We start from the raw sequence: 26,898 nt of genomic DNA on the forward strand, positions 1-26,898 counted from the left end.
TTGTTGTTTAGTCTGCGGCCTGTCTGCACAGTCTCAAGCGCCAGAAAATATTTTAATTCAGTTAATAAACAAACAACTTTAATTTTCAAACATTTATTGTTTAGTCTGCGGTCCGCACGTACAATATTAGCGTTTAACTCTATTAATGTGGGTTTAAACAAAGAGTACACACCAGTGCATTCATAACTTGATACGGGTCGGCATTACCGGCTGGTCTCCTATCGACAAAATGTCCTTTTTGCTTCTGCATTACTGCTTTACTAATTTTGACACTAGCTGTACTATCAGCAACCCCGGATGTGAATTTATCTACTTTGCTGGTTCCATGTCCTGTCAATCTCAAAGCGTTGTATTTGCCCCCTCGTGGGTCATACACCTTGATGTGGTCCTCGTGTCTCTTTTCTAATTTTTTAACAGCTTCCTCGATATATTTAAACCCACCATCTTCTCTCATTTCTTTAGTTGAGAAATTCGTGTGACATCCTGACCCTTTCCAATTTTTAAACAATTTAGGGTGAAACGAAATGGCCACCCCATAATCTTCAGCGACTCGTTGCAACAAATACCGTGAGATCCAAAGATCATCGGCCGCTTTAATCCCAATTGTGGGTCCCGTTTTGAATTCCCATTGCGAAGGAGTTGCTTCAGGGTTCACCCCCGAGATGTCCACTCCGCAGTACAGAAGACAGCGATAATGTGATTCTGCCACTTCACGACCGAATGCCCTATCAGCCCCCACGCTACAATAGTAGGAACCTAAGGGTGAAGGCTCCCCTGACATAACCGGCCATCCAAATGGTCTACTATTGACATCCATCATCATAAATTCTTGCTCGAACCCAAACATGGGTTCTTTGTCGCAGACTTGGTTCAAGGTTTCCATACAGTGGTGGCGATGGTTCGATTGAGTTGGTCGTCCTTCAGTGTCGTAGGTTTCACACAGGACTAATTTATTATTCCCTTGGGTTATGGGATCGTTGTAAATCGCCACGGGGCATAAAATAACGTCAGAATTTTTCGGTTCTGCTTGGTAAGTGAAACTTCCGTTGAAATTCAAATTGGGGCAGTCCTTGTGACTGCTAGGTGTGTAGTCCATAGTCCTTGTTTTGGATCTCAAATTCTCACCAGTTCCGTCAATCCAGACGTAAGTCGCTTGCACTTTACAGTTCGCGATAGGGAGATTCCTGTATCTATCCCAGATTTTTTTACTAAGTTTCCAATTGGGGGACCAATCCAAATGGACCGAACGATATAATATTTTGCACACATTTAGAGTGTGAGGTCTTAATAAAAATCTCATTTTTAGATGTTAGTCAAGGAAAAATTGTCACTGTCAATCAGCTTAGGTTACTTAGATTGTGGTTCAAGGAAAAAACTTTTTTACAAGTAAACACCGATTTATTTCTTCGCGAAGCAGTAACTAATAAATTACATCTATTATAATATCTTAACAAAGGGGTAAAATTTAACTTTTATGTACACAGATAAATGATTTAAAAATTAAACGTGGAATGATGCAATTTCTTAAGTTTATTTGAGTGGATTGCCCTAAAATAGAGGTTTATTGAAAAACATTTAATGATATTTGTACAAAGAACCTACCCATTCTTTTGCCATTACCAGAAGAATATGTTTGTCTAGTCTAGGCCCAATTAGAGGATTCATCTGGGCTACATAGCAGCACAACCAGCTGAAATTATTTTCATAATTTGAAAGCAATTTCAAAGAGTTGCATAAAAATAATTTAAATTTACAAAACAATCAATTTCTTAACACAAAAATTAAAATGAAGGCTAGAAACAGCTCAGATTACATAGTTAACACCCTTTTTAATCAGTGTCATGTGATTCTCAATGTTGAATTATAAAGGAACAAATTTAATACTTACAACAACCAACAGCACACCCCGGTTAGCATCAGAATTACTTGAATAATCCTAAAATAAAAGAAAACACCCAAATTATCGGAGTGTTTCTATTTTTCTTGATAACGCCTTACCCTCGGTTGGGCCCTTTAGGGACAATTATGGGCAACACTATACCAACTCCACCCCAGAGAACGGTGAATACGATAAAAGGAAGAGCCGATGCACCCATTTTCACCTAATTTTACCAAAAACACAACACAATAACGAGTAAATTGTAAAAATCGATGCTGCTTGCAGCGATTTACAATGTAAAAGTGTCAGAAGTCATATGATTCAAATACAGGACCACCAACCGTAGCTACCATTACATAATAATGAAAAGTCCCTACTACATTGTTGAGTATTAAAGTTTTGAATTTTTCGAACAATGGTTTTAAAAAATTTACATCGTTTATCTAAGCTTTTTCAACCGGTTTCAGTAGTTCCAAAAAATGCTGAGGTAAAACGGCATGATATCACTTCTAAGAGTCAACGAGTCGGTGTGACCTAACCTAACAATTGTTTTGTAATTTCTCAAATTTTAGTTAATGCTAGAACTTGGAATTATTAAACAGGCAAGCCCGGGTTGTTTTCATTTTTTACCTTTAGGTGTCAAGTCGTTGGAGAAATTAACGAGTTTGGTTGATGAAGAAATGAAAAAAATTGGAGGGCAAAAAATTATTTTTCCCACGCTAACTAACGCAAAATTGTGGGAAAAGACAGGTACTGAAATCAGTTTACAAATGCCCTTGATTTTAGTTAATTGTTTACAGGCAGATTGGAAACTGTTTCCTCTGAACTTTTTCAAATTAAAGACAGGCATGACCAGAGCTACATTTTAAGCCCTGTAGGTAAAGTTTTATCGGAATATTAATTTTGTATTGCTTAAAAATCATTTCTAGACACATGAGGAAGCAGCGAGTAATTTACTTGCGTCATTATCACCTATTTCATATAAGCAGTTACCTTTAAAATTGTATCAGATTACTAGTAAATATAGGGATGAAATGAAACCGAGGTTTGGTTTAATGAGAGGAAAGCAGTTTCTTATGAAAGATATGTATTCATTTGATACTGACATCAAAACAGCGAAACACACTTATGATGAAATTTGTAAAAGTTATGATAAAATTTTCAGGAAAATTGGAATTGATTTTATCAAAGGTTTCATTAATTATTTAATAATACTAGACTTACTTAAATAATTATTGTTTAAGTGGTGGGTAGTTCAGGGCACATGGGGGGCGAATTGTCTCATGAATACCAGTACAAAGCAGATGTCGGTGAAGACAAAATTTTAACCTGCACCAAATGTAATTATTCTGCAAACACAGAAATATCGGGGGAGGAAAAATGCCCTAATTGTGGAAATAATTCAGTTGAGATCCATTTAGGGATAGAAGTAACAAATTCATAAACTTTGATTAATCTTTAATATACCTACTTTTTCAAGGTTGGCCACACTTTTCTTTTGGGTGAAAAGTACTCAAAACCGCTTAATGCCACATTCCTAAGTAAAAATGGCAAACTTGAGGTGTTACAAATGGGCAGTTATGGATTAGGATTATCACGGATTATGGCTGCGGCAATTGAAGTCATGTCAAGTGAACAAGAAATCAGATGGCCGGATATTTTATCTCCTTTTAGCGTCATTATTTTACCTCCTAAAGTAATAACTTACCTAATTTTACAGTTACAGTTATGTAAGCTATTTTTTTCAGAGCGGCAGTAAGGAAGAAATACACATTCAAAATTCTGGTTTAGTTGAATCACTCTATGAAAAAATTGAAACAATTTGTAATTTAAAAGACAACGTTTTAATCGATGACAGGACGAATTTTACAATAGGCCGTCGATTGTTAGAAGCAAAGAGAAACGGTTATCCCTTTATAGTAGCTTTAGGTAAAAAAATTCTTGAAAATCCATTTTTATACGAAATTACTAATTTAAAAACAAATGAAACGATATTTTTAAGTGAAAATGATTTATTGAATTATCTTAGGAATCACCTGTCGTCGTCATCATGTGATCCTGATAATAAATAACTTCCAGAAGCTGATTCAATGTTTGCACTTAGCACATCTGTTAATTTCATTGGCAGCCCTGCTGCATAACGCCGCCACATTTTCCCTTGACTTATCCTCGCACTCCTCGCCTGTTCCGTTTCAGTCCATTTAGGGGGCACCTCTGGCAAAGTCTCAGTCACTATATCCCATCTACAACCCGTTTTAAACAACAACTTTTAACCGAAAAATTACCAACTCGTTTATTTTCATTTCCGGCATTTTAAACAGCGGAATGTGAATTCTTTTGGCCATGCCTTCCTTTGGCATCAAAATCGGGTTTAAGTAGTCTTTGGAAAGCCCCAAAATTCCTACACCGACTTGAATATCGAACAAAATTTCTTCAGGGGCGGTGTAGGCGGCTTCTAAATACGCGATTCGTTCTGCAACTCTTGAGGATTTGATTTTAATTGATTGAAAATTGTGTCAGTACTAACGGTTCGACTTGGAGGAGACCAATGGCTAGCATTTTATAGCAATGGTTGTCGAAGATTAACTCCTGGACGGCAGGAGACCGATGTTTGAGTTTCTTTTCAGGAGTGAAGGCTTTGCCTAATAAAACACGATTCTCCTCAGCGTTAGTCTGGAAAGTAGACTGTCTGATGCGACACATTGTGTTGAAAATTTCAGTTCTGAACAGCCGATTTAATTCAATTTCGATGACAGTGAAGTTTTTACGTAGCAAAGCAATCCATACGATTTTCGCAGCCATGCTTAAGAGACACTCGTGCAAATGGCGATCTTTATCAGAAAGCGAAACATTGTTGCGGTTGCCCATATGGTAATACTTGAAGGTGTCTTCGAGACCCATTAATATGAAACCGTAGTTGCGGGCAACCATGCTACGCAAGTCGGCTAAATTATCTCGGACTATGTTTTCCAAAACAGTGACAATAGGTTGTCGCAATTTGCGTTTGGCTTCTTCACGTCGCAGAATTAAATTATCCCAAACCTGGAAATAGTATTGGAAATATACGACCAAAGTGCGCAGAAATTCATCCATTCGTTGTGTATGCATGAAGTCTATAAATTCGGGAGTTAAATCTTGTCGCTCCGCTGTGAAAATTGCCACGTCTTTGATGTCTTGAATTGTGACGATTTGGGGCTCCGTTGGTTTGATTCTTCGCTGATAGATGCGCCGAAATTGGGCCTGAATTATTATGATTAATTGAATTTATTTTTTAAGAAACATTGTTTAACCAAGCCTAAATTATCAACAGTGTCTTTAAACCTGATTTGACCCATTTTGTCCTTTTTGGCAGGTTGCGCTGCTCCGGCTGCAGGTAATCCTGGAGTGGCTTCTTTGACATCACGACTAATTTCAAAATGTTACAACTGTTTTTTTTTTAATAATCTTTTCTACCTGATGAAAGCTAGGCCGTTGGCAACGTCGTCCCAGACCCAATATCCGTTTGCAAACGGCGGATTTATGTTATCTTTTGTCATGATTTTAATGAAAGATAAACGCTTGATCAAAATTTATTTAAGTCAGTCTCGTAACAATCATTTGGAAAATATCAAAACAAAATACTTTACAATAGTAAGCACAGAATATTGCAGTAATACTCCAGAGCTTTGGACAGTTGCACACAACTGAAATAATGTAATGAAAAAATTATTTTTTAGAATTATCATTTACATACCTGTGTATGCCAATAATTGGGACATTGTTGTAAATAGAGAGACAACAGCAAGATGTACTTCTTGAACACTAGTGTCCCAAATCAGAGATGGTAAGAGTAAGAATGTTCCAAAACTTGAAATAGTCAAAGTCTTCCACATCATCATAAACGTTATTACATTTTTGCCTAATACTTTGCAGTAAATTTTTGTTAGAAAGTGTAATACTGACATGAAAGTTGCAGTTTCTAAAAACATATTTCTTCAAGTGTTGGAAATAAAACAAATCAAATTATTACTTAACGCAACACTGAAACTAAGCTTGTAAAACAAAAAATCAGTCATTTCATTAAATTCGTTCAAAAAGAGTTTTTCTTCTTCGTCATTTTTTACCGCCCGTTGTGGAGAATTCCTCATTAATTCTGAGTATGCTTCCATCAATAAAAGGATAACCGACAATTTCCAAAAATTCTACAACTGCTTTTCAAAGAGATGAAGTTTTAAGACCATCACACGTACCTTAAATTCTAGATTGAAAAGGATATGCCGGTATGCAGTTCTTTGAAGAAGTACTAAATCAATAGCAATTATAACAATATCATATTCTAAGTATTTATCAGCAACATTATGGCAAAATTCCTGATGAGAAATGTTTTAGTGAAGAGACATTATGAAATGAACTTATAGTTACACATTCTCTTAATTTTAATACAGTGGCGCTGTATTTTTTATATAAACTCTTGATAGGAGTACCACAATTAACACAAATATATTTTCTTCTTTTTTCAGAAGTAGTTCCCCACATTTTTCTAAAAAAATGTTTAAAATCAAAAATAAACAAATTCATAACCTCACTTTTTTTAACAACTGTCAGTGGCAAGGGTGCCAAACTTGTCGAAAATAACACTAATACAAAATAAAATAATTTGTGGTTTATTTATCCCGTATTCAGCAGCACTTCAAGTATTGACATAATTTAAAGCGAATTGGTACAAAATTCTTATTTTCGAAACAAATAGGGACAATTTTCAGGTAACGATTTTAATTTGTTATGTTGGTTATCGAATAGTTGCCTAGTAACCGAGGGCACAAATTCAAAACAAAGTGAGCCCCCTTATTGATTATTTTATTTTTACATCAGAAAATGTTTACTGTCAAGCATAATGAATGTGTTGGTTTTGAATCCCGTTGGAGGGTCAAAAAGTAGTTGCTTATTTATATTATTTTTGAATTAACAAATACTTCATTTTAGAGTATCTTCAGTTGGGTCTACGCAAACCTCTGACTATTCAACTGTAGAAATGGAGACCTCTCCATCGGAGAAGAAAGACACACAAGTAATACTCAACTTTTATTCACATGAAATCAGATTATGCTGATTTAGGTACAAACTGAGACTCAAGAAGGGACTTCTACTGTCCAAGTAGATGAAGAAAAGCTTGCAGAATGGTTGAAAAAGATTTATCCTAGAGTAAAGAAAGAACTTGATGACAATGTTAACTCTAGGGCTTTCAAAGGATATAAGTTATCAACTGATTCTTCTGATGCTAATTGTAGACTTGTGCAAACTGTAAATGTGGCATCACAGGTCAAAGATGCAGAAATTGTATTGTTTTTCAAATTTATGTGAAAGATATTTATTGGTAATTTGATTTCAGGGCTCTCATGTTTCTGCATTGTCTTGGAACTCTACAAATCAAACTTTGGCCGTTTCTTGTACTTATAAACACAATTCCTGGTGTTATCACGAGGGGATTGTCGCAATTTACTCACTAGATCGCGACGATAATTTACCAGAAACACCAAAAATTAAATTAACAACAGAGTCTTGTGTCACTGAACTTAAATTTCATTCAGTTTTACCAGCAATAATAGCAGCTGGATTATTTTCTGGTACCTCAAAACAATATTTAGGGTGCTATATATGTTACTAGTTTAATATTTATCTAGGTGGTATCATAATTTGGAACGTACAGAAAGAGGAAGAACAAGTTGTAGCGAAAGTTGATGGACATGGGGATGGTATTACACAATTATCGTGGATAATTGATATAAATTCCACCAAAAATGTCCTTTTGGCATCTTCTGGTCTAGATGGTCTTTTATCTGTTTGGAATTTTAGCCTTAATGAATCATCGTTAATTGTAAAAGAGAGGTTGGTACATTCTTAAAACGATTTAAATTTGAATTTTGCGCCATTTTATTTTTTAATTGCAAATGTTAATTATTATATTAAATAGTGTCTAAAGCATCTAATTAATTCAAAGCTGTTTTTATTTTTGTATTATATGTGATACCACGTGCGTAAGGGACGTTTCTCAACTTATTACTTCTCACTACTGCGTAGCGTCCGCGCGTAAGCATATATACGAGTATTTGAAGGTTACTGAACCGTTCTTCCAAGCCTGACTCACGGGGTAACTTACAGAGTTCTCGTAACTCTCCCACCCTGTGGAAGGTCCCCGGATCTGTGGTAGAAAGTACCGCTGGGTTTCTCAGTCAGATACGAGCCACGCTGTCATAGGATAGGCAACTCTGAACGACTGGCAGGCTTGTATTGTTGGTCATAGCACAGGAAATGTTGGGGTCACTACGGTGATAACAAAACGGGGCCCATTCTGGAAGAACTTTTTATAACTTTTGATCATTTAATTTTTTTACAGGCATCAAATTCGTTCACAACTCATGCCGAAACATAGTGAAAGTCAGGAAGATACTGTTAAAAAAGTTACAAGGGGAGTTACTTGTTTTGATTTTTCCAAATATTCGCCCGAAATTTTTGTGATTGGGGCTGAAGGAGGGTTAGTAGTTCAGTGCTGTTTGCTTGGTACCCGAAAATTGCAAGGTAATTGGTTTTTGTTTATAAATGTTAATTCTTAAATGTTAATTATCTTATTTAGGGAGTAAAGACGATGCACCACTTCTCGATTCTGTTTTTAAATATTATGAGCAGCATAAAGGTGAAGTGAATTCGATTAAATTTTCACCAAATCGAAAAGAAATGTTTATGACGAGTGGGTCTGACTCGGAAATTAGAATTTACGTCATTGATCAAGTAATTAAAGTTATTATTTAACGAAAAACTAATAAGCAGTTGTAGGAAGAACCGGCTCAAGTAATTTTCTTGAAACAACCCTTACTTGATGTTTCTTGGGTTCCTTACGAAGAGAGAGTCATTTGTGGATGTGGTAAAAACGGTGTTATTGAAATTTTTAATTTGTTGAGAGGCAAGACCATTGAAAATACGACCAAAGAAAAAGTCAAATCGGAAATTATGACTCAAATTGAGATAAACAAAACAAAGTAACTAGTATAAAAATTGATTGAAATTGTTATTCAAATTTTCATTTTTAGAAGCAACATTGTTGCAGTCGGGACTGACAATGGACAAATTCAAATGTGGAGGGTACCTTGGACTTTATTCGGAAATTTGTCACTTTAAAAAAAAATTCAATAAATTATGATTTTACTGTTTATTTTTTATTTGATCGTTATTTACCAAAGTGTGCGAAGGGGTCGTGTTCAAATATTTTTATTTTGTCATTAGTGTCATTTCTTGTCAAAATGGCAAACATCTCCCTTCGAATTTTGCTCAAATTCAAAACCTTTCCTCAATTATCAATAAAAAGGGGTAAACATCACGCTTGGTACCCCGATGCCGAGTACATGAAACAGTTTGACGGTCCCGTCATGTACCCTGACAAACTCACCTCTAAACTTAAACTACCCCCTTTCAACGCAAAACGACTCCCTCTGGAACGTAAAGTCACCAACATGATTATCAATTTTGGTCCCTGCCACCCGGCAGCTCACGGATGTCTCAGAATGATAACAGAGTTGGACGGCGAAGTCGGTCCTATCCCCAACAAATTCCTTTCTAAATTAATAATTTTAGATTGTTCGTCATCTCGACCCCCATATCGGACTCCTCCATCGAGGTACCGAAAAACTCATTGAGTATAAAACCTACAACCAGGCTATTCCGTATTTTGACCGCTTGGACTACGTCTCGCCCATGTGCAGCGAACACGCATTTTGTCTAGCTGCTGAAAAATTGCTCAATATTGACATTCCAAGGAGGGCGAAATTTATTAGAGTCCTGTTTGATGAAATAACGCGTTTAATGAACCACATGGCAGCCACGTCTTTTCTAATTTTAGACGTGGGGGGAATTACTCCACTATTCTGGCTGTTTGAGGAGCGAGAGAAATTGATGGAGATTTACGAAAGGGTGTGTGGGGCCCGGCTGCATGCTAATTATTACCGCATTGGGGGCGTCAACCAGGTTTATTCATATATTTACTAAAACTGTTGAAAAAATCAAATCATTTAAATAAGGACATGCCGATTGGACTTTTGCATGATATTCACAATCTTGTATCCAAGTTCGGTGAAAGGATAGATGAAGTCGAGGATTTGGTAACCGATAATAGGCTTTTTATTGCACGAACACAAAATATCGGATGCGTCCCGGCAGAAGATGCTCTCAATTCGGGATTTTCGTAATAATACAAAGCGTGAAAGGAGACGAATTTTAAATGTGATGAAATTGTAGCGGATGTATGTTGAGAGCGTCTGGAATAAAATGGGATTTGCGCAAGAATAAGCCTTACGAGATTTACGACGAATTAGAATTTGATGTCCCTGTTGGCTCTAATGGAGACATCTACGACAGGTTGTTACAACATCGATCTTAAATATTTTTCTCAAATTAGAAAAAACTTTTACGCAAGAGATATCATGTGATATTCCAATTTAGATTAACGTGTGAACAAATTTTGAAGTGATTTTCAGGCCCTTGCAAAAAATTCACAATGAGTAGTTTATTTTCATTGTTTTTTTGAATGAAGTCATACAGTGGGAATTATTCAAATTAATGCTCTTAGATTCAAGGTGAGATTAGAAGAAATGCGTCAATCGGTTCGTATCGTAGAGCAAGTTATCAATCAAATGCCACCAGGAGAAGTTAAATTGGACGATCATAAAATTTCGCCTCCCAACAGACGAGAAATGAAGGTAAATTAATCACACGATAAACGATGTAATTACGAGTTTTTACCATCAGTCATCTATGGAAGCTGTTATTCATCATTTTAAGATATTTAGTCAAGGGTTTCATGTACCACCGGGGTCTACATATACTTCTATAGAGCATCCAAAAGGAGAATTTGGTGTCTACTTGGTTTCTGATGGCAGTTCGCTACCGTATCGTTGCAAAATACGAACTCCAAGTTTTATACATCTCTCCGGAATTAATCGTATGGGAAAAAACCACTTTTTGGCCGATGTCGTTGCAATTCTTGGTGAGTCACATCCGAAATATGTCGCATAAACACTTTTTTCTTTCAGCGACATTGGATATCGTGTTTGGCGATGTAGACCGATGATTCAACATTTTTTTTAAAGGGTAATGAATAAAATATTGTTTAAAATTAGTAATAGATAACATTTTATTTAAGAATAATAGTATAATAATTGAACTAACATGTTGAACTAAGTCAGTACATTCTTATGACTAGAAATACTATTATACAAAAGTTAAGATCCATTGTCAAAACTGTCAATCTAATTTCAGGTAATGAAGATTAACAGTTTTCGGATAATGGAGTCATTTAAGAATGCCTGATTTAAAAATAAGAACTGGCCAGTAAAGTATTTAATTCTTCTTCATAGGAATGTTTATCACTTGTTATACACTCAGAAAATGCCTCAAAAACATCAACAATAAGTCGGGATACAAAAGTTGTGGCTGAGAATAGTCAAATAAATCTTTAACATTTAGTGTTTTGTAAGAGCATTATAAATAATAAGATTAATTTTGTGTCTGATAAAAATAAATAAATAAGTTTAAACTGCATCGGCAGCTGACTACGTTCACTCTCCGCGAACCTACAAATGATCCAGCAGTTGTGACTAATTTACTGCTCTCTTTGGTCTTATTATAAACTAAAAATAGCCATATGAATAAAACAACTAAACGTTATAAACACATTAACAAATGGACAGGACAAATATATTAAATAGTATTCCACCAATCAACGAGTTTCAGTCTTTTTACCATCCGCACTTAAAACTCTGGTTTTAGGCAGTTGTCTTAAATGGAAGCACTTATAATAACTTAGGTTTCATTTAGTAACTTGGAAAAAACGATGAAAATATATTCTCTCTTCTTGAGCTATTCACTAGCAGTAATACTAAAACCAGACAGCGTCTATGATTTATATGTACGAATCACGTCCCTAATTACGGCCCTGCACAAAGGGCAGTGCCCTCCACCTTTGCCCCGCCATTGTTGCAGCGCACATTCGTAACACATGCACATATGCCCGCACATATAAAGGACGGCATCGATTGAGTTTTCGTAGCATATCGTACATTCGGTACCGGTGCCCACCGTCGCCCCGTTCTGTTCGGCCCATCCGAGCGGAGTCGAGTACGAACTCGAATCGGAGATCGGCTGTAACAACAAAAAAATTATTAGAATACATTAATGTTTGTTCCAAAATGCTGTGTGTTTGACCTTGAGCGTCAACAGCGATTTGTAACATACATTAGTAAAACTCTTACCTCGACATAAGTACTGCTACAAGTGGAGATCATGGTCCCCGTCGGCGGCAGATTGGGCACCGGCGCCACGACAGTGTTACCAACCGGCGAGATCGGAATGGTGGGCCCCACGTAACTAACACCATGTTGACTAGGATGAGGTCCGTGTCCATTGGGAGTGTGAACTGAATTTTGGTGGTTCACATGAACCGTTTGTGTTTGCTGATTGAGGAAGTTGGCGTGAGCTGGTGGTAAGATGACTGATAAGACAGCCCCTCCGTTCGTTGCCGGTTGGACCTGAATATCGGCCGGCGCCACACAACACAATCTCGAATTCGATTGCATGACTGAATTTCGTCGAATTTCCGACTGGCTATTAATGCTGTTCATGGATTCGGTGGCCGAGGGAGAGATTATCCTGCGTTCGAAATTCCGGACTGGGGAGACTGGAGCCGGACTACTCAGGACTCGGATTCTTTGCGTGGACCCGTAAATGTCGAAAAATGCCCATAAACGGAGAGTTTGATCGACGTGGATGACCACAAGAGGGTTATCTCCGTTGCGACTGATTTGCACTTCACCGGATGGTGAAATACAATAACTGATTTCGTCGCCTTTGTTTAAATTGCGAGCGAAATCGCGACTGAGGACCCAGTATTCCGGCCGGTCGAGAAGAAAATTGGAGTCATCGGGGAGATCGCCCGATTGTAAGGTCGCAGGGTCACACGAGGTTAAGCCTAGACCTAAACAGCCTTGGAACATGGGTTCAGTGGCTAGGATTTGTACCACTACACGTTCACCCAATTGTAAAGGCCTGGCTGTGAAAACGTAGCCTTGACAGAACTCGGTGTCAGTTCTATACGCATTGTTGCGCGTACTTCCGAATCGGACATTGCGGCCTCGAGTCCTGTGCAACATCATAGGATTGAAATTAAGTTGAGAAGGTTGATATCGTAAGAGTGGCAGAGATAAGTCCTCATTGTCCCTCTGTTGGATATGTATTTGTTCCACCCGATAAATGATACGATCAACATCTTCGGGCGGGTTTTCGCAACTATTCGATGCAATATTTCGTCGAGAATTGTTCAACTGGTGGCGAATATCAACAAATTCGATCGCGGTTGAGTTACCATAAACATCGATCAGGGCCCAAAGTGGACCCCTCGTTTCAACACCACTGAAAAAAATCCCTTTTTCTTCACCGTTGATTCCAAAATGGACGTCACCAGTCGAAGTGACGTAGTAGAATAAAACAGTGTTTTGACTACAGAAGCGTTCAGGGAGGGCTTTAGCCCAGTAACCAGGCTTGTTGGTCAGGTCCGGACAAGCATATTTTGGAAGTCCATACCGTAAACTACTCGGATCGTTAAAAGTGAATCCGAACCGAATAACGCCGCTCCAATTATTCGAAATTTCCAAAAACTTGATACAGATCTATAAAAATTCATCAATTAATAATTGTCAAGTGACAATATAAGTGTGATTATTTACTTTTTCGTTGACTTTGACTGGCCGTGAACTGAAAGCGATGCCTTTGCAAAAACTCTCCACTCGTCTCGCGATTGTTCCGTCCCTCGAAATTCGGATATTTTCCCCGTGGACATTGTGGAATAGCAATGGGGGTAAATTGTTAGTTCCACCTCCATTAGATCCAGACCTTGAAGCTGTAACAAAAGAAAAAGCTTATTTAGTACGAGACGCCATGTGTGTACCATCTGGGACAAGGAAATTCGCCAGAAATAGAGAATTGTTAAGTACCCAGCCGCAAGTTTTATCCAGGTGTCGTAGGTATATCTGCAATATGGCGTCCTTAGGGGAGGAACACATCTGTCTTTGAAACAGGGGTTTACGGCCCCGAATTTCCGGTTTGTCAACTTCCGAAGACATAATTTTCGGGGAAAAAATCAAATCAAACAAGGTAAAATAGCAAATTTTTGTACGTTATTATGCAAATAGGTATAACAATGATACAAGTCGAGGACTATCTCATCCGGTTACATACCGGAAACGTTTACATAAGACACGTGCGCAAGAGCGTGGAGCTTAGATCCGGAGGGTTGGAGGACCGTATCGAATTACTTTTGTCGCTTGAATTTTTCCTTGACGAAATAAATACATTTCGACCCCTAACAACTTCATTTCGCAATAATTCCCTTGATAATCTTTGGGATAAAAAGAGGATCGGGCATATGACGCAAGACTACGAGGGTGTATGTTTGTGCATTTGCGTGAGTAATACCACTGAGGGGTTTCAGTCAAGTGTTCGCATTTCCATGCTGCTATTCAAAAATAGTCCCCTAAGGCCGACCATAATGAAATACCCTCTCAAATCCCTCTCGACACTGGCACCATATAAAAATTCTTGTGTAGTTATTTTAACGATGTTTTAATTATAACTTGCTATCAGACGTGTAAACTTTTTTATAAACCTGCACAAGAGCAGTTTCCGTGTTGACCAGACAGCTTGATAAATCTTTAAATTTCTTTGTGTGATGCGAAGTTCCCACGCTATACCTGGACCAATAAGAAACGAGGTGGTCTCTCTTCTCATCTCGAGACTCGGTCGTGATGCGTATGAAGGAGGAAATTATTCGTGGAGAACGCACAGATAACGTTATTTCAGGCGCCGCCATAGCAATTTCTTTCGATTTTTATTCAACTTAATCGCACGGAAATGGACATTTTCTCCTTGGCCTTAATGCGACCGAGCCATCGCATTTTTCTATTTTGTGACGTTTCCACGCTCCGTTTACAACAAACGATCAAATTTCAATCAAATCGCGCTTTTAGCCTTATTTGCTCAAATTTGAAACAACTCTTCTCTCTGACATAGTTTTGAGGTTTTGGTTTGGTAGAGCTCTTTCAAAGCTGAGCGATATTTCTCACTATTTGGATTATAATTTTGGTTTTTATCCGATTTTTATCTGTTAGTTGCAATCTTTAATGTTAGTATATACTTATTGCAAAAAAATATCAACAAACTTTCTATTACGCAAACAGTTTCAAGAAATATCACACTTTTCGCACAAGATATTTGCTGACATTAATTATTAATTCAAGATTATCTTGAATTAGTATTATCAATTTCTAAGACTATTTCTCTGAAAAAATAAAAGATCAAAAAATATTTATTATTATATTATTATGTTCATTGTGAAGACTTAGAAATGGCACTTGTTAAAATTAATAAACAATTATTTTATTTAAAAGAATTTGAAATGAGTTGGACCTGATTTTACTGTTTTGCTATCTTTTCCAAACACATACACATTCGTGTTTTTTGACAAATGGAATAAATTTTCTTGTTGGCTATTTTATTCAACTGTTACTGAAACATTTTCAAAAATGTGTACATTTTCTACTCAAGATGGCAATTTTCTTAGTTCTTATTGTTATTTATGATACGTGCTTCAATCTGTCATTCAAAGAAAATGTTGCATAAATAATTTAAACTTTGTAGTGTTAATAATTTTGTAGTTTGATGAGATTATAAGCTCCGATTGATTATTATAATTCCTTGGTAAAGCTTTAAGGTAACGTTCTCACGATTAAATTTAATTATGTAAAGCGATAAGATTCTAGTTTGAAGTCGGTATCTGATATCCGTCTCGGCGTTTTAATATCCGCTCTAATAAATTCAATTTTTCCATGTTGAGTAAAAAATTTCTGTAATTAAATTAAAATTAGTGGTTTGGTGATTTGCGAGATAAAGATGGTATTTAGGCGAGATATTGAAATTTCTGGTTGGTAAGTTTGTGAAAAACAATCCATACGTCACAGTAGTTAACCAAAGAGAATGAATGGAAGTGTTGAATGAACGACAGTGAAGGACTCGGAGTAAAATTTCCGTCGATTCAAAACCGTGACGGTTAGAAAAATTACCTGAGGGCATCGGAAGTTCATCCGGTAGCACCCCATCCTGTAAAGAAACCTTAATCCACCATCTGTAAATAACATCCGGTGTAAAAAGTGCAATAATCGGAAATACGAATTTAATTAAGCGCGACAATTTCGTTTCGAGAAAACTTTACGGTATTTATTTCCGAAACGGGACTCGGCGGTCGTCGCCATTGTTGAGTCGTGAGAAAGATCGCTGCAATTTTTTTCATCATCGTGAACAATCTCGGGCATTTCGAATACAGAGTCGGACTCGGTCCGAATGACCTTTAATTCCGTCGAATATTGACGACAATAACTTAATTAAGCTTCAAGGTTGTGACCAGACTCGGTGCTTAATCAATGGAAGAGAAGATGAGAGATAATAATCGTTGGCTTTTGTTAAACTGGATATATAAATGAGTGTTTACGGTGGATGAGAGTTAGGGATGGGCAGCCAATCGTGGTAATGACAAGGCGCAGTGATTTGACAGTGCGTGCGAGGTCTCAACGACTCCAGCGGCCCGGAGAACCGGAGGATATGAAGAGACCGGAAATTCAACCGGAGAGAAACAACCAGCACACCTCATCAACGTAAATACACAATTAGTGGCTACTGCAACGTATAAATCAACTTAGTCATATCATGCAAATGCACAGCTTCTGCAATTCGTGGCTTTGTTTGGAGAAGTCACCCACTTTCCAGACAAGTTAATTAATGTTTACTTGGTAAATTTGGAATGTCGTGAAACAAAGAATCATTCTCAAACAAACAAAATCTTAACAGCTCTTCCACAATGTTGATTTATTTTCGCAATTGTCCAAATATTTAAAGAGTTAAAGTCACTAAAACCGACGAAAATAGAACCACTACATTAAATGCACCAACTTTGATAGCATTGTGGTTGTTTCTTAAGGCCGGGGACCTGAGGGAATGCCAGCTGTTGAAGCAGCGTCCCGTGAGGCATTCACACATGCCCCACGAAGCTTGTCTAGGACCCCATCCCACTTTACCCCAAGGAAATGTCTAGCGTTTATTCGTTGTACTATTTATTGCAGCCTAGTGACTAGACCACATACTGAGCTCATCTCCTAGTTAATAGAAAAAGCATTAAATATTTAAATTAAATTTGATTAGAGAAATGAAAAAATGTATTATGGGCACACCTGTTACAAAGTCATTGCACTGTCGTTTTGTCCACATTGTGCACAATTTTAAAAACGATGATTCAAGTTCTGTGGTTTCATTGCTACGTTTCTATTTTATTAGACTGTAAAATGCAGTGTTGAGGTTGTCGACCTCGATTTAGTTAGTGCGAAATCAAAAGGAAAGGTTTTTTGGGGATTTGACATTATTGATGGCTCTGTTATATAAAAAGATCGATTCCGAATTAAATTTGAATTTAGCCAAATTACGTAAAAGCCCATGTTTACTTTACTGACGATCTCTGAAAATATGCAACATTTCTTTGATGTAAATTTACTTGTAGACGATCAATATTGAGTGCTACGAAATTTATATTTGAACCAGAAATAGATCAATACTTGTACACCTGCCAAGATTTTACCTAGAGCCAGCAAATCTTCAGCAAACTGACTAATTAATCACCTAGCACGTGTCTCAAATATGCGACACGTGTATTTATCGATGTGTGACACGTGTTTTCGAGGGGGTTAACGAAATTTCTCCACTTCCTCTATTACTGGAATTAACGATGCGCCAAGAATATTTCAAGTGGTTCCGACCCAACACAGTTGCATCGATTGACATTTAAATAAACTGTGCGAAAATTCCAAAATATTTGTGTTGAATTTGGCCTGACTCATGACTTTGGACCAAAAATAGTCTCTGGTCTGCTGGATCATAATTACAAATAATCAGCAAAAGAAAAGTAGAACAGGAAGGTGTCATAAATTGTTTGATAATCAAAAGATATTGAGGACTATCATTCAATAGTTGTGTATACAATGTTGGTTCATGAATAGCCAGCCAAGCATAGAAAGGAGGGTGGATTTTGTAACGGCTGCAATGGGTGCAAGGGCATGTGCTCGTATGAAGAAACGGAATTTTGAAGGTTTGAACCGACTTTCATCTTCGTTTAAATCCGACGAGTGGGTCAATAGTTCACAGGTAAATTTGCTAAATCGCCGGTTTGGTTTGGAAATTATCGTCATTAAGTATCATGGGAAAATTTGTCAGTTCTTTCTCCCAACCCAGTCAAGTCAAATTATCGGCGATTCCTCTGGTGTTGATTTTGAGACAGAGTTAACATTCTTGACAAATAATAAACAAATATTATTCCAAGTAATGGAGAGGCGAACGTGTAAGTCTAGTTTCTTCATCTCTCTCTTTGGTGAAGATGAGCCACTGAATCAGACAAAGCTAACACGGAACCCAAGCGTTGAAGATACCTCAATAACCGACGATATAGAAAGTCTTGAGAGCTACTGTACCGTGGGAACCGAAGAGTCGTGTTCGTGTAGTTAACATTTAGGTAACGTCGGCGGAATGCAAGCGATATTAACTCTTATGAGGCTCATATTTAAGAAACTATCAATTACTGAGCGAGATTCGTACAAGTTTTGTGTAACACGCATTCGACTCGGATTCATTAATTTTATTAGATGTGTTGGCTGGGATTGAATCTTTTAAAAGCGTTCACTTTTTCCCAAGATCCTCACTAAACGTTTTCTGTCATCTTCGGCTCTTCAAAGTGCTCATTAAGCCGTTCCGAGACACTGACCGCCAATCATATTCGAATTAGCGTCATTTATCAACTTGATGGAATTAACACCGTAAATATTACCATTTATGTAATCAGCAAGAGACTGCTTTTTTATCATCACTATTATAACCATACTTCTTTTTAATGTAATTTTTGAAAAACATTTACGAGCTGCCAGGTTCAAAGCTCCCAAACAACCTTTAAAGATTTTGCCATTTATTTTTTTAACGAACAGATTAGATTCTATCAAATGGATATCGACTTTCAGCAATCTAATATTCAGTAACCTTTATATTACACATTTTAATATACAAGTTTTGACATTTCACTTATTTTACGACTTTCTGACCTTTACATCCTCATTTCATTTTCATTTCATAGTGTGTGGAGTATTTTTAAATTACAATATGGAGTTAAGAAGACAAATGTTAATCAAGAGCTTCAACAAAACAACGTTTAAAAGGAAATGATAATGGAACGTAAAAAGATCAAAGAGCAGATGCCGGAAAAAATAATTAAAAATGAGAAGTTTTATTGTTTGAAGAACAAGAACAGACACTACCCAAAACACAGAAAATACAAAATTGGATGAATAATACATAACTGTGGCACAAAAGTTTCAGCGATAAATAAATCCGGATTTTAAATAGGTTCTTCTTAAAAAAATAGCAACAATAAATACAAAGGAATTGTTTTTCGCGTAATTTTACATTAGAATATTGGGCCTACACAAATTCACTTCTTAATGATGATTTATTCCGAATTTAATGTGTTGAAAAAGTCTAAACTATCATTGGAAAAACTATGCCCGTTTTTTTAAATTTTACAAGTTTATTTGAAAAGACTTTATTTCTTAAAACAGATTGATTGTAGGACTCCTAAACTTCAACCTGATTCATTAGTTCAAGAACGACACAAAAAAAGTAAGTGCAAATTCTATGACCTTAAAAATATGATAAAATAATGAGAAATCTAAATTAAAATGAATCTTTTATTAATTTAAAAGAGGCAAAAACTAATACTCGAGGGCGTAAAGTTTCCTCTCAAATGAATTTGTCAAATCTAAATAACACCGAAGCTTGGATTGGCCTGTTATTTTCTTTCTTTGTCTGAATAATGATACTTGACTGGTAATCTTTCTCTAACAGAGGACTGTAAGAATCATAAACGCTGTTTTGTTAAAAACAAGGACAAATCAAGATGATGAAGACTGCTATTGTCACAGAAGGCAAAAATGAAGAGTAACAATATGACTTGCATAATAAGTTATTTGCTTTCGCTTTTTACTAAGAAATAACTGTAACGAGTTACTCACACAATAATTGCGAAATATAATAACATACATATTTGTTAATTGTTTCCGACTCAAACTCCTCCATTTCCTGTCGGTTTCAGAATATGTAATTTGAAATAATCTTCTAGCTTGTGGAGAAGCCACACAATAAATCTATTGATCTTTTTCCCTCGTTTGCAAGAAAAACGTTCCATGCTACCAAACAAATCAGTAAAACCATTGATAACTGAAATAATCTGTTCAAGCTTTAAGATTACGATGATAAATAGAGTGGTTCAGATTCGTGTAGTGCATGAAAATTCCGTGGGTCATAACTTATTATCATCGTAAAGATAAGGGGGCGGCATAATAGACTTCCGTTTCCCGTACGCATTGTGTTCCCGTTAAAAAAAACCTACTTGAACATGCGAAATTTCGTGAATACAGTTATAAGGAATTACCTAATCCCATCCGCCTTTTGATTTTCTTAAGGACCTTCATTTTTCCTTTCAAAGGTGAAAAGATATCGTCCCCTTTGACCTTATCGGCTTTGCAGTTGCAAGTTTTATTTTCAGATATCCCCATCAAGATAACACGATCACGAAAAGTTTCTATTCACTAACACTGAGTTCCATTACACCAAGAAACACCAAAGACTAGACCAAAAAAATTTGTAAGAAATGAACGCGAAATTGAAGAAGATTTGTAACACCACTCCTTCCGAGGACTCCAGAAGGACTGAAATAATTTTCAGAGCTTATAGCTTGAAATGTGTAAGAATTGGAGAAGAGTGGGGAGAAAACAGCTGCGGCCACGAGCCGTGAACCAATCAGATCGGTGCCACACGCCTGGTGCCTTTGCAGCCGGCGCGGACAGATGTGACACCCTATCTTAGCTTACCTGTGTTTACCTATTCTTCGTTTTACCTGTTGGATGTGAAAATTGCCCCCAGGATGGAGGGATATGACACTTCCGAAATTTGGTGGTTTGATTTGATAAGAGAAGCCACAAAAAACATACTATTAGGCTACAGCTACTAAAATTAAGTAAACGCATTTTGAAAATAATAAAACAAATATGTAATACTACTACTAACAAGGATAAGGCTTTTTTGTTGAAAAATAAGACAGAGACAGACCAGCGGGATAGACTTTTGACTTTAGAGCCTTCTAGGGCTCCATCTCTCATAGCAAAATTTTTATGTTATAAGTTAATGAAAGAGACCGCTTGCCCAATACAAAATTATAAGTATTTTACGGAAAAATTTCATCCAAAAAAATCTAGTATCTTGCATCTATACAATTGTCTGTCTAAGTTGGTGCCAAGTTTAAACTTATTACATATATTTATACAAAAACATACTAACATAATGTACCTTTAACACAAATTATACAAGGATCCACGTAGGATTTTCAAGTCTAATATCTCTGTTATTTGCCAATGCATTTTTTATGTATTTAAAAGTGTGTTTTTTGTTTTGTTACTTTTATATAAGTTGTAAAGTTCATGCTATAAGGAAAAACATTCGTGGTTTGAATTGAAATAAAGATCATAATTTTACAGTAGATTTTTCAAAATGTGGTCCATCTCCTCCGGACTTACCCTATGTATGTATATAAATATATACAAGAGCGCCAGATCTCGCACACAACCAAAAAGTACATAAATATAATTTAAAAAAACGTTGAATTAATGAAAAGGTACACTAAAATTGGTCCAACGAACGACTTCGTTGTTACAATAAACAAGTGTTCATTGATCAATGTACAGGTTTATCAAACGATAATTTATTCGTTGCGCCAATGAACTAAATTCTTTAAAATTGGTTCGTTATATCAAGAATTGTTCTTTCCCGTAACGTAGTATAATTTATTGTCGAAATGTATAGATTTAGTTAATATTATTAAATAAATTCGTTGGCTTAATAAATTTATTCGTTGTATTCATGAACACTGTTCGTTGTAAATACATATAATAAATTATCAATATTAATAAATCGTTCTTTCCTTTAACGTTTTGTGATTCATTGTCTTAATGAACATTTTTTATTAATAAAACGAAAAATGGTAACTGTAATAATGAATAGATTCATTGGCATAATAAAAATATTCGTTGTATTCAAGAATATTATTTATTGTTAATATGTCTTGTTATTAGAAATTAAACAACTACTACTAGTTTTTTTCTATATTTAAAAAACAAAATAAAAAAGTTTATAAAATTCTTTAGTCATATATACCAGGTGAATAAAAAGTATGGTACCAAGCGTTTTTTCCGTAAACTAAGCACTTTACGAAAATAATAATTAGTGTAGCCTAAAGTACAATTAAAATGTGACCATTTATTAAGAATAACATTTTTCGAAATTTCTTTTAGTTTTCGAGTTCTAGAATTTTTTTTTTATGGCAACCCACCATGGTAATTTTTTTAATTAAAGATTATTATCTAAAATGACTTCTTGCTAAATAAAATTGTTTTTTAGCCAGTACTTTTTTTTAAATTAATTGTTAAAGTTGCGTTCCGAGCTCATCACGAAGATTTTCCGAACCGAAGTGAAAAAAGAGAAAAAAGTACTGACTAAAAAACAATTTTGTTTAATTAAAGGTCATTTAAAAAAAAAATTCTCAGAACTCGAAAACTAAAAGAAATTTCGAAGCATGTTATTCTTAATAAATGGTCGCATTTTAATTGTACTTTACGCCACACTAATTATTTTTTTCGTAAAGTGCTTAGTTTACGAAAAAAACGCTTGGTTCCATACTTTTTATTCACCTGGTATGTATGTGCACAAAACTATAAACTAAAACTATAATAAATAATAACACAACACAAAAAATTATTTCTGAGACTAAATATTCAGCCAAAATACAAATTTTTGAAAAATTTTGTTAGGTGGCATTTTATAAAAAAAAATCCATAAAACTATAAAACATTATCGCTTCTTGTGGAAAATCTAAATTAAACAAGTAAATAATTTTGAAACAAATATCAAATGCTCATATAAAATTAAAAAATTTGTTACGAATGTTGTCAAAAAAAACGTAAACCTCTTCAATTGATTCTATGCCCGCACCTATGCAATAAACGAAAGGTTGTATTTTTTTTTTCTTCTACTTAAGTGTTCTAAATGATCTTCAACTACTTGTGCTGATTCACCCACAAACAGGAAAGCCTCTTGAGAGTCTTTAATAGTAAATTTTGTCGTTTTCATTTTTCCATTTCCATCTTTGTGGACGAATTTACTAGTTGGCACAAAGTAGCCATGGAGCGCCCATAAAACCATAGCTTCGCGAGAATCTGGTAAAAAAAAACATTAATTAGTATTTTGAAAATTTAATAGATATTTATTTACTTTGAGGAAAATTGTTTTCCGCTAACATAAGATCAACCAAAAAAAAATGTAGGATTTTTGAAGAACATGCGTCCCATTGTGTAAGTAAATTGGCCCTAATGATCAGCCTCCTTGGCCACGTGGAAAATGGTCAATGCCCAATTTTTTTTTTTATAATAATAATAATTTTAAAGTACTTACCGTTGACAAATTTAACTTAATTTAAATAAGTAGGTTTAAGCAATATTTTAACACTGCACTGTGCACTTGTGTAGTTGAAGAAAAAATGTTCCAAGAAACTTCCAAAGTTCCGCTAAAAGAGAAGTTTGATCAACCATTTTACGTTTTATTAAAAAATATACATTAGTACAATGAATCCCAATACGTTAAAGCAAAGAACGATTTATTGATATTAACAATTTGATACGTACATACAACGAACAGTGTTCATGAGTACCTACAACGATGAAATTTTATAATATTAATTAAGCTTATACATTTCCACAACAAATTATACATTAACACAAGAAACAATTTATTGGGCCAATGAATAGATTTTTAAGAAGTTAGTTCATTGGTGCACTAAACAGTATGTGTTGTTATTAAACTATGAATGTGATTGTTACAACAACAAACACTGCACGTTAGAACAATTAATATAGATCATCGATTCATAATTTAATACATTGGTACAATAAAAATAACGTATGAATATTATTCGTTTATATAATGAACAATTTTCATATTTCTAATAAAAATGTTAGTTAAAACAATGAATTTTCATTGTTGCAATGAAAGAAAATTTCGTTGCAATAAAGAAAGATAATTCTTTGTCATAATGAAGTTGATTATTAATTAATGAACAAGCACTAGTAAAAATTCATTGTATTAACAAAATTTTTCATTGTCTCAATGAAAGTTCGGTCAATTAACACCATTCGTTAATATTATGAACATAATTTTTTTGTGTGCGCTCCCCAGAGAAAAATGGTATGTAAGGTAGGATACCAGGAACATGGAAAAAATCTTAAAAAAAATCTCTCTATAAAAATTTCTAAGTTATGAGAGTTTAAATTTTGGACTTTGACTCTATTTATTTCAGTTGGAAAAATAATTTTCCAAGTTTGTTTGCTACAGACTATTAGAAGAGGAAACAAGGAAGCTGTATCCTAAATTGAAACTGTTTAATGTTATTTGTGGCTTTTAGTAGTTGCTATCTTTACTAAATAATTATAAAAAAAAAACATGTACAAGATCATTAGTATCATTTCATAAACACAAAAAATGTCAAATGGCAAAACTTTTGCCAGATAGAATTTTTCAAATATTTTTTTATGTTCCTGGTATTTTATCTTACATGAAATTTTTCTCTGAGGCGCGAGTTCTGACACACCCTGTGTAAGTGTAACAGCAAATTACAGTATCACAAAATAATGGCTTTATTAATACCTGTAGTATTTCAGCTAATTTAGAGACAGTATAGGTATCTAAATACATAATTGACAATCAATTTTTTTCACTATAAACTAAGTATGTAGTAGAAAACGATTTTTTATTTACTTTTTTATCAATGTTTCACTAATTTAGACGAAGTAGAATAAGAAAAAACGAAGTGAAATACATTATCACTAAAAAATCGTTAAAACAATGTCAACCAGTTATTATTTCTTCGAAAAATTATTTGAAACGCCATAAAAAATTAACTAACATTCGATCAAACATTTGTTTACTGGTATTATTTACACTACTTCCAAAACTAATTAAAAACAGGAGATAAACAGGAACCGGTATTGTAAAATATCGAAGTTTTAACCGGCTGTTCCAAGGATTGTCTATCCAAGCAAATTAATAAAAATTCTTATTTCATGTTATTAGTATTTAAAATGTTTTCTAATATGTTTGCTGAGTAATCTATAAGATTAATTCTTAATACATTATTGAAATATCATGCAATTTAGCTACCAAGTGGTTTGATTTTACAAAAAACACGTTTGGTATCTGAAATTTTATCAAAAATTCGAAAAATTTCACTTTGATTGTGAACATCTGTCAATAAAATGGTATAAGCAGTTGAGATACCAATCTAAAGTACAAAATGTAACAGATGGTATGCATTTAATGGTATAATCTTTTCGCAATTGTATTTCTCCGTCGATAAATACTGTTTCAAAGAAAAGCGGATATATTCTTTTCCTCGAGGTTTTTTGACTTGTTAACTTTGGAAGTACCATCTGTTTTTCTATTTTATTTAAAGTGGAATAAGAAAAAAGCAAAATTAGAAAAGAGGTGTTTTATATTATGTATCCAAAAAATCTAAAAATCGTGTTCAACCAATAATAAAAAATTACATTATGAAAAATGTGTCATTAAAATTTTAATTCCTTGTGTGCGGGTTGTTAACAATTTTTTACCAGGTTTTATTGTGAGTGATAAAGGTAACATCTGCTAACTTGTTAATCCGAAAAGTTATACCTATGAGTATGTACTTCCTATAAGTCCTAATATAGACTTTTCGTTGGATTAATCGGTTCAAAGTACTTAATAAAACTTTTAATTCAGTGTCAATCAATATTATTAAGCATTTATTTACTTACACTTTCACAATAGATGCCTTATTATTGAATTATTAATATTAATACTGAATAATTAAGATTCAATTTGCAATGTCTAATCTACACAACAAAAGAACTGTAGCCGCCTTGTGTGAACTTGGAATCAATTATTATCAGACCACCGGCATCAATAATTGCTTGCATTTAATCTCCACATTACCATACCTTTGAATTCATAAATTTCCAGATTTATCTTTGCACATTTCCCCATAAAATCTCAATTAACCATCAAAATTTTTTCTAGAAAGTTAAAAGGAAAAATATAAAAAGCTTCATTTAAATAAATTCACATTATGCAAAGAATACTAAAGTCATTGTACTTTCAACAAGAAAGCGTAACTGATGATTTTGCATAAATAATTCAGTTTCCAAGTTTTTGATCAACACCTGCCGAAAAAATCCTCCCACACAATTTGAGCGGAAGTTCTGAATGAATGAAATAAAGGGTGGATTAATTGTTTTCTTCAATTATCATCCTTACTAGAAAAATTAAGTCGTGTTGATAACCCCATCTTTCACGTACTGCGTCTTAATTATTCTCTTTACGGTAATAAGATGTAATTTAATGACCGGAAACACTAATCATTGCGATGGGACAGGACTATGTGGGTGTTGATTTAAATCTTTAGTGTTTTAATTTCCACGATCAAGGACAATTTTACAATTCTGTGAGTCAATGAGAATAAATGTCACTGTAGTCACACATTTCATTATTCTTCATATACGGTAATTAATCAGGTAATGGTAATTACAGATGTGTATGTCGCTTGTAATAAGCGGATGTTCTTATAAGGAAAGACTAGAGCTAATAAAGCAATTTCCAGTAGCTGCGCTTGCCTCAATTAATCAAATTACTTTGGTTTCGGAAAATTTATCAAATTCTTGCGTCTTTTCAAAGCAATATCGCGCATTTTATGACTGGAGAACTTGTTAACAAGATGCTTC

At 34.9% G+C, this 26,898-nt stretch overlaps 8 protein-coding genes across 10 annotated transcripts in view; 3 read left to right on the forward strand and 5 right to left on the reverse strand.

Moving 5' to 3' along the window:
- Nucleotides 1–91: 91 nt before the first annotated feature.
- On the reverse strand, nt 92–1,355 carry LOC123007478 (glutamine synthetase-like). The gene has a single exon (XM_044402796.1). The coding sequence runs from the start codon at nt 1,298–1,300 to the stop codon at nt 143–145; it is 1,158 nt and encodes a 385-aa protein (XP_044258731.1). The 5' UTR covers nt 1,301–1,355; the 3' UTR covers nt 92–142.
- Nucleotides 1,356–1,376: 21 nt separating this feature from the next.
- LOC123007481 (V-type proton ATPase subunit e 2-like) lies at nt 1,377–2,204 on the reverse strand. Its single transcript, XM_044402798.1, has 4 exons — nt 1,999–2,204; nt 1,889–1,936; nt 1,603–1,690; nt 1,377–1,548 (listed from the first exon to the last, which is right to left on the reverse strand). The coding sequence occupies exons 1-4, from the start codon at nt 2,094–2,096 to the stop codon at nt 1,531–1,533; spliced, it is 252 nt and encodes an 83-aa protein (XP_044258733.1). The 5' UTR covers nt 2,097–2,204; the 3' UTR covers nt 1,377–1,530.
- Nucleotides 2,145–3,959, forward strand: LOC123007476 (probable proline--tRNA ligase, mitochondrial). Its single transcript, XM_044402794.1, has 7 exons — nt 2,145–2,402; nt 2,452–2,629; nt 2,680–2,753; nt 2,809–3,070; nt 3,124–3,308; nt 3,360–3,575; nt 3,628–3,959. The coding sequence occupies exons 1-7, from the start codon at nt 2,295–2,297 to the stop codon at nt 3,949–3,951; spliced, it is 1,347 nt and encodes a 448-aa protein (XP_044258729.1). The 5' UTR covers nt 2,145–2,294; the 3' UTR covers nt 3,952–3,959.
- LOC123007477 lies at nt 3,887–5,445 on the reverse strand. The gene is made up of 5 exons (XM_044402795.1): nt 5,333–5,445; nt 5,170–5,284; nt 4,407–5,119; nt 4,169–4,360; nt 3,887–4,122 (listed from the first exon to the last, which is right to left on the reverse strand). Exons 1-5 carry the CDS (start codon nt 5,413–5,415, stop codon nt 3,912–3,914), a joined length of 1,314 nt encoding a protein of 437 aa, XP_044258730.1. The 5' UTR covers nt 5,416–5,445; the 3' UTR covers nt 3,887–3,911.
- LOC123007479 (protein ARV1) lies at nt 5,431–6,444 on the reverse strand. The gene is made up of 5 exons (XM_044402797.1): nt 6,281–6,444; nt 6,109–6,228; nt 5,889–6,060; nt 5,613–5,837; nt 5,431–5,562 (listed from the first exon to the last, which is right to left on the reverse strand). The coding sequence occupies exons 1-5, from the start codon at nt 6,434–6,436 to the stop codon at nt 5,453–5,455; spliced, it is 783 nt and encodes a 260-aa protein (XP_044258732.1). The 5' UTR covers nt 6,437–6,444; the 3' UTR covers nt 5,431–5,452.
- Nucleotides 6,445–6,465: 21 nt separating this feature from the next.
- LOC123007482 (cytoplasmic dynein 2 intermediate chain 2-like) lies at nt 6,466–9,063 on the forward strand. Of its 2 annotated transcripts, none has more exons than XM_044402800.1 (9): nt 6,466–6,621; nt 6,842–6,926; nt 6,974–7,195; nt 7,248–7,482; nt 7,540–7,744; nt 8,253–8,434; nt 8,490–8,644; nt 8,690–8,892; nt 8,944–9,063. In XM_044402800.1, exons 2-9 carry the CDS (start codon nt 6,891–6,893, stop codon nt 9,029–9,031), a joined length of 1,326 nt encoding a protein of 441 aa, XP_044258735.1. In that variant the 5' UTR covers nt 6,466–6,621; nt 6,842–6,890; the 3' UTR covers nt 9,032–9,063. The 2 variants fall into 2 exon arrangements, with proteins under 2 accessions (XP_044258735.1, XP_044258734.1); XM_044402799.1 differs by lacking the exon at nt 6,466–6,621 and adding an exon at nt 6,669–6,792.
- A 45-nt stretch (nt 9,064–9,108) lies between these two features.
- On the forward strand, nt 9,109–11,423 carry LOC123008051 (NADH-ubiquinone oxidoreductase 49 kDa subunit-like). The gene is made up of 8 exons (XM_044403628.1): nt 9,109–9,438; nt 9,485–9,874; nt 9,928–10,091; nt 10,145–10,264; nt 10,476–10,605; nt 10,655–10,892; nt 10,939–10,996; nt 11,165–11,423. Exons 1-7 carry the CDS (start codon nt 9,154–9,156, stop codon nt 10,974–10,976), a joined length of 1,365 nt encoding a protein of 454 aa, XP_044259563.1. The 5' UTR covers nt 9,109–9,153; the 3' UTR covers nt 10,977–10,996; nt 11,165–11,423.
- Nucleotides 11,015–26,898, reverse strand: part of LOC123008049 (protein neuralized) — a 30,447-nt gene continuing 14,563 nt past the window's right edge. The window contains exons 1-4 of one of the 2 annotated variants that reach the window (XM_044403626.1): nt 20,472–20,736; nt 13,627–13,799; nt 12,157–13,569; nt 11,015–12,046 (exon numbers count right to left, since the gene is read on the reverse strand). In XM_044403626.1, the coding sequence (XP_044259561.1) occupies nt 11,801–12,046; nt 12,157–13,569; nt 13,627–13,799; nt 20,472–20,595 (1,956 nt within the window). In that variant the 5' untranslated portion in view covers nt 20,596–20,736 and the 3' untranslated portion in view covers nt 11,015–11,800. Of the gene's footprint in view, nt 12,047–12,156; nt 13,570–13,626; nt 13,800–20,471; nt 20,737–26,898 lie in introns of those variants that run through there. The other variant, XM_044403627.1, reaches the window with a different exon arrangement.

The sequence above is a fragment of the Tribolium madens genome, unplaced genomic scaffold (genome assembly GCF_015345945.1).
Source record: "Tribolium madens isolate multiple individuals breed KSU strain unplaced genomic scaffold, Tmad_KSU_1.1 Scaffold_3;HRSCAF=73;Tcas5.2_LG2, whole genome shotgun sequence".
Taxonomy (NCBI): domain Eukaryota; kingdom Metazoa; phylum Arthropoda; class Insecta; order Coleoptera; family Tenebrionidae; genus Tribolium; species Tribolium madens.

Coding starts and splice junctions, on each gene's coding strand:
- LOC123007481 (XM_044402798.1), bottom strand. CDS start 2,096: ATGGGTGCATCGGCTCTTCCTTTTATCGTATTCACCGTTCTCTGGGGT. Junction 1,937..1,998: donor CCTAAAGGGCCCAACCGAGG/GTAAGGCGTTAT, acceptor CTTTTATTTTAG/GATTATTCAAGTAATTCTGA. Junction 1,691..1,888: donor GGGGTGTGCTGTTGGTTGTT/GTAAGTATTAAA, acceptor AAATAATTTCAG/CTGGTTGTGCTGCTATGTAG.
- LOC123007479 (XM_044402797.1), bottom strand. CDS start 6,436: ATGAATTTGTTTATTTTTGATTTTAAACATTTTTTTAGAAAAATGTGG. Junction 6,229..6,280: donor TATTAAAATTAAGAGAATGT/GTAACTATAAGT, acceptor ATTTCTCATCAG/GAATTTTGCCATAATGTTGC. Junction 5,563..5,612: donor CCAATTATTGGCATACACAG/GTATGTAAATGA, acceptor ACATTATTTCAG/TTGTGTGCAACTGTCCAAAG.
- LOC123007477 (XM_044402795.1), bottom strand. CDS start 5,415: ATGACAAAAGATAACATAAATCCGCCGTTTGCAAACGGATATTGGGTC. Junction 5,120..5,169: donor CTGTTGATAATTTAGGCTTG/GTTAAACAATGT, acceptor ATAATAATTCAG/GCCCAATTTCGGCGCATCTA. Junction 4,361..4,406: donor GGTCTCCTCCAAGTCGAACC/GTTAGTACTGAC, acceptor CAAATCCTCAAG/AGTTGCAGAACGAATCGCGT.
- LOC123007482 (XM_044402799.1), top strand. CDS start 6,734: ATGTTTACTGTCAAGCATAATGAATGTGTTGGTTTTGAATCCCGTTGG. Junction 7,745..8,252: donor TCGTTAATTGTAAAAGAGAG/GTTGGTACATTC, acceptor ATTTTTTTACAG/GCATCAAATTCGTTCACAAC. Junction 8,435..8,489: donor TGGTACCCGAAAATTGCAAG/GTAATTGGTTTT, acceptor TATCTTATTTAG/GGAGTAAAGACGATGCACCA.
- LOC123007476 (XM_044402794.1), top strand. CDS start 2,295: ATGGTTTTAAAAAATTTACATCGTTTATCTAAGCTTTTTCAACCGGTT. Junction 2,403..2,451: donor TCACTTCTAAGAGTCAACGA/GTCGGTGTGACC, acceptor CTCAAATTTTAG/TTAATGCTAGAACTTGGAAT. Junction 2,754..2,808: donor AGAGCTACATTTTAAGCCCT/GTAGGTAAAGTT, acceptor AATCATTTCTAG/ACACATGAGGAAGCAGCGAG.
- LOC123008051 (XM_044403628.1), top strand. CDS start 9,154: ATGGCAAACATCTCCCTTCGAATTTTGCTCAAATTCAAAACCTTTCCT. Junction 9,439..9,484: donor TAACAGAGTTGGACGGCGAA/GTCGGTCCTATC, acceptor TAATAATTTTAG/ATTGTTCGTCATCTCGACCC. Junction 10,092..10,144: donor GCTCTCAATTCGGGATTTTC/GTAATAATACAA, acceptor ATGAAATTGTAG/CGGATGTATGTTGAGAGCGT.
- LOC123007478 (XM_044402796.1), bottom strand. CDS start 1,300: ATGAGATTTTTATTAAGACCTCACACTCTAAATGTGTGCAAAATATTA.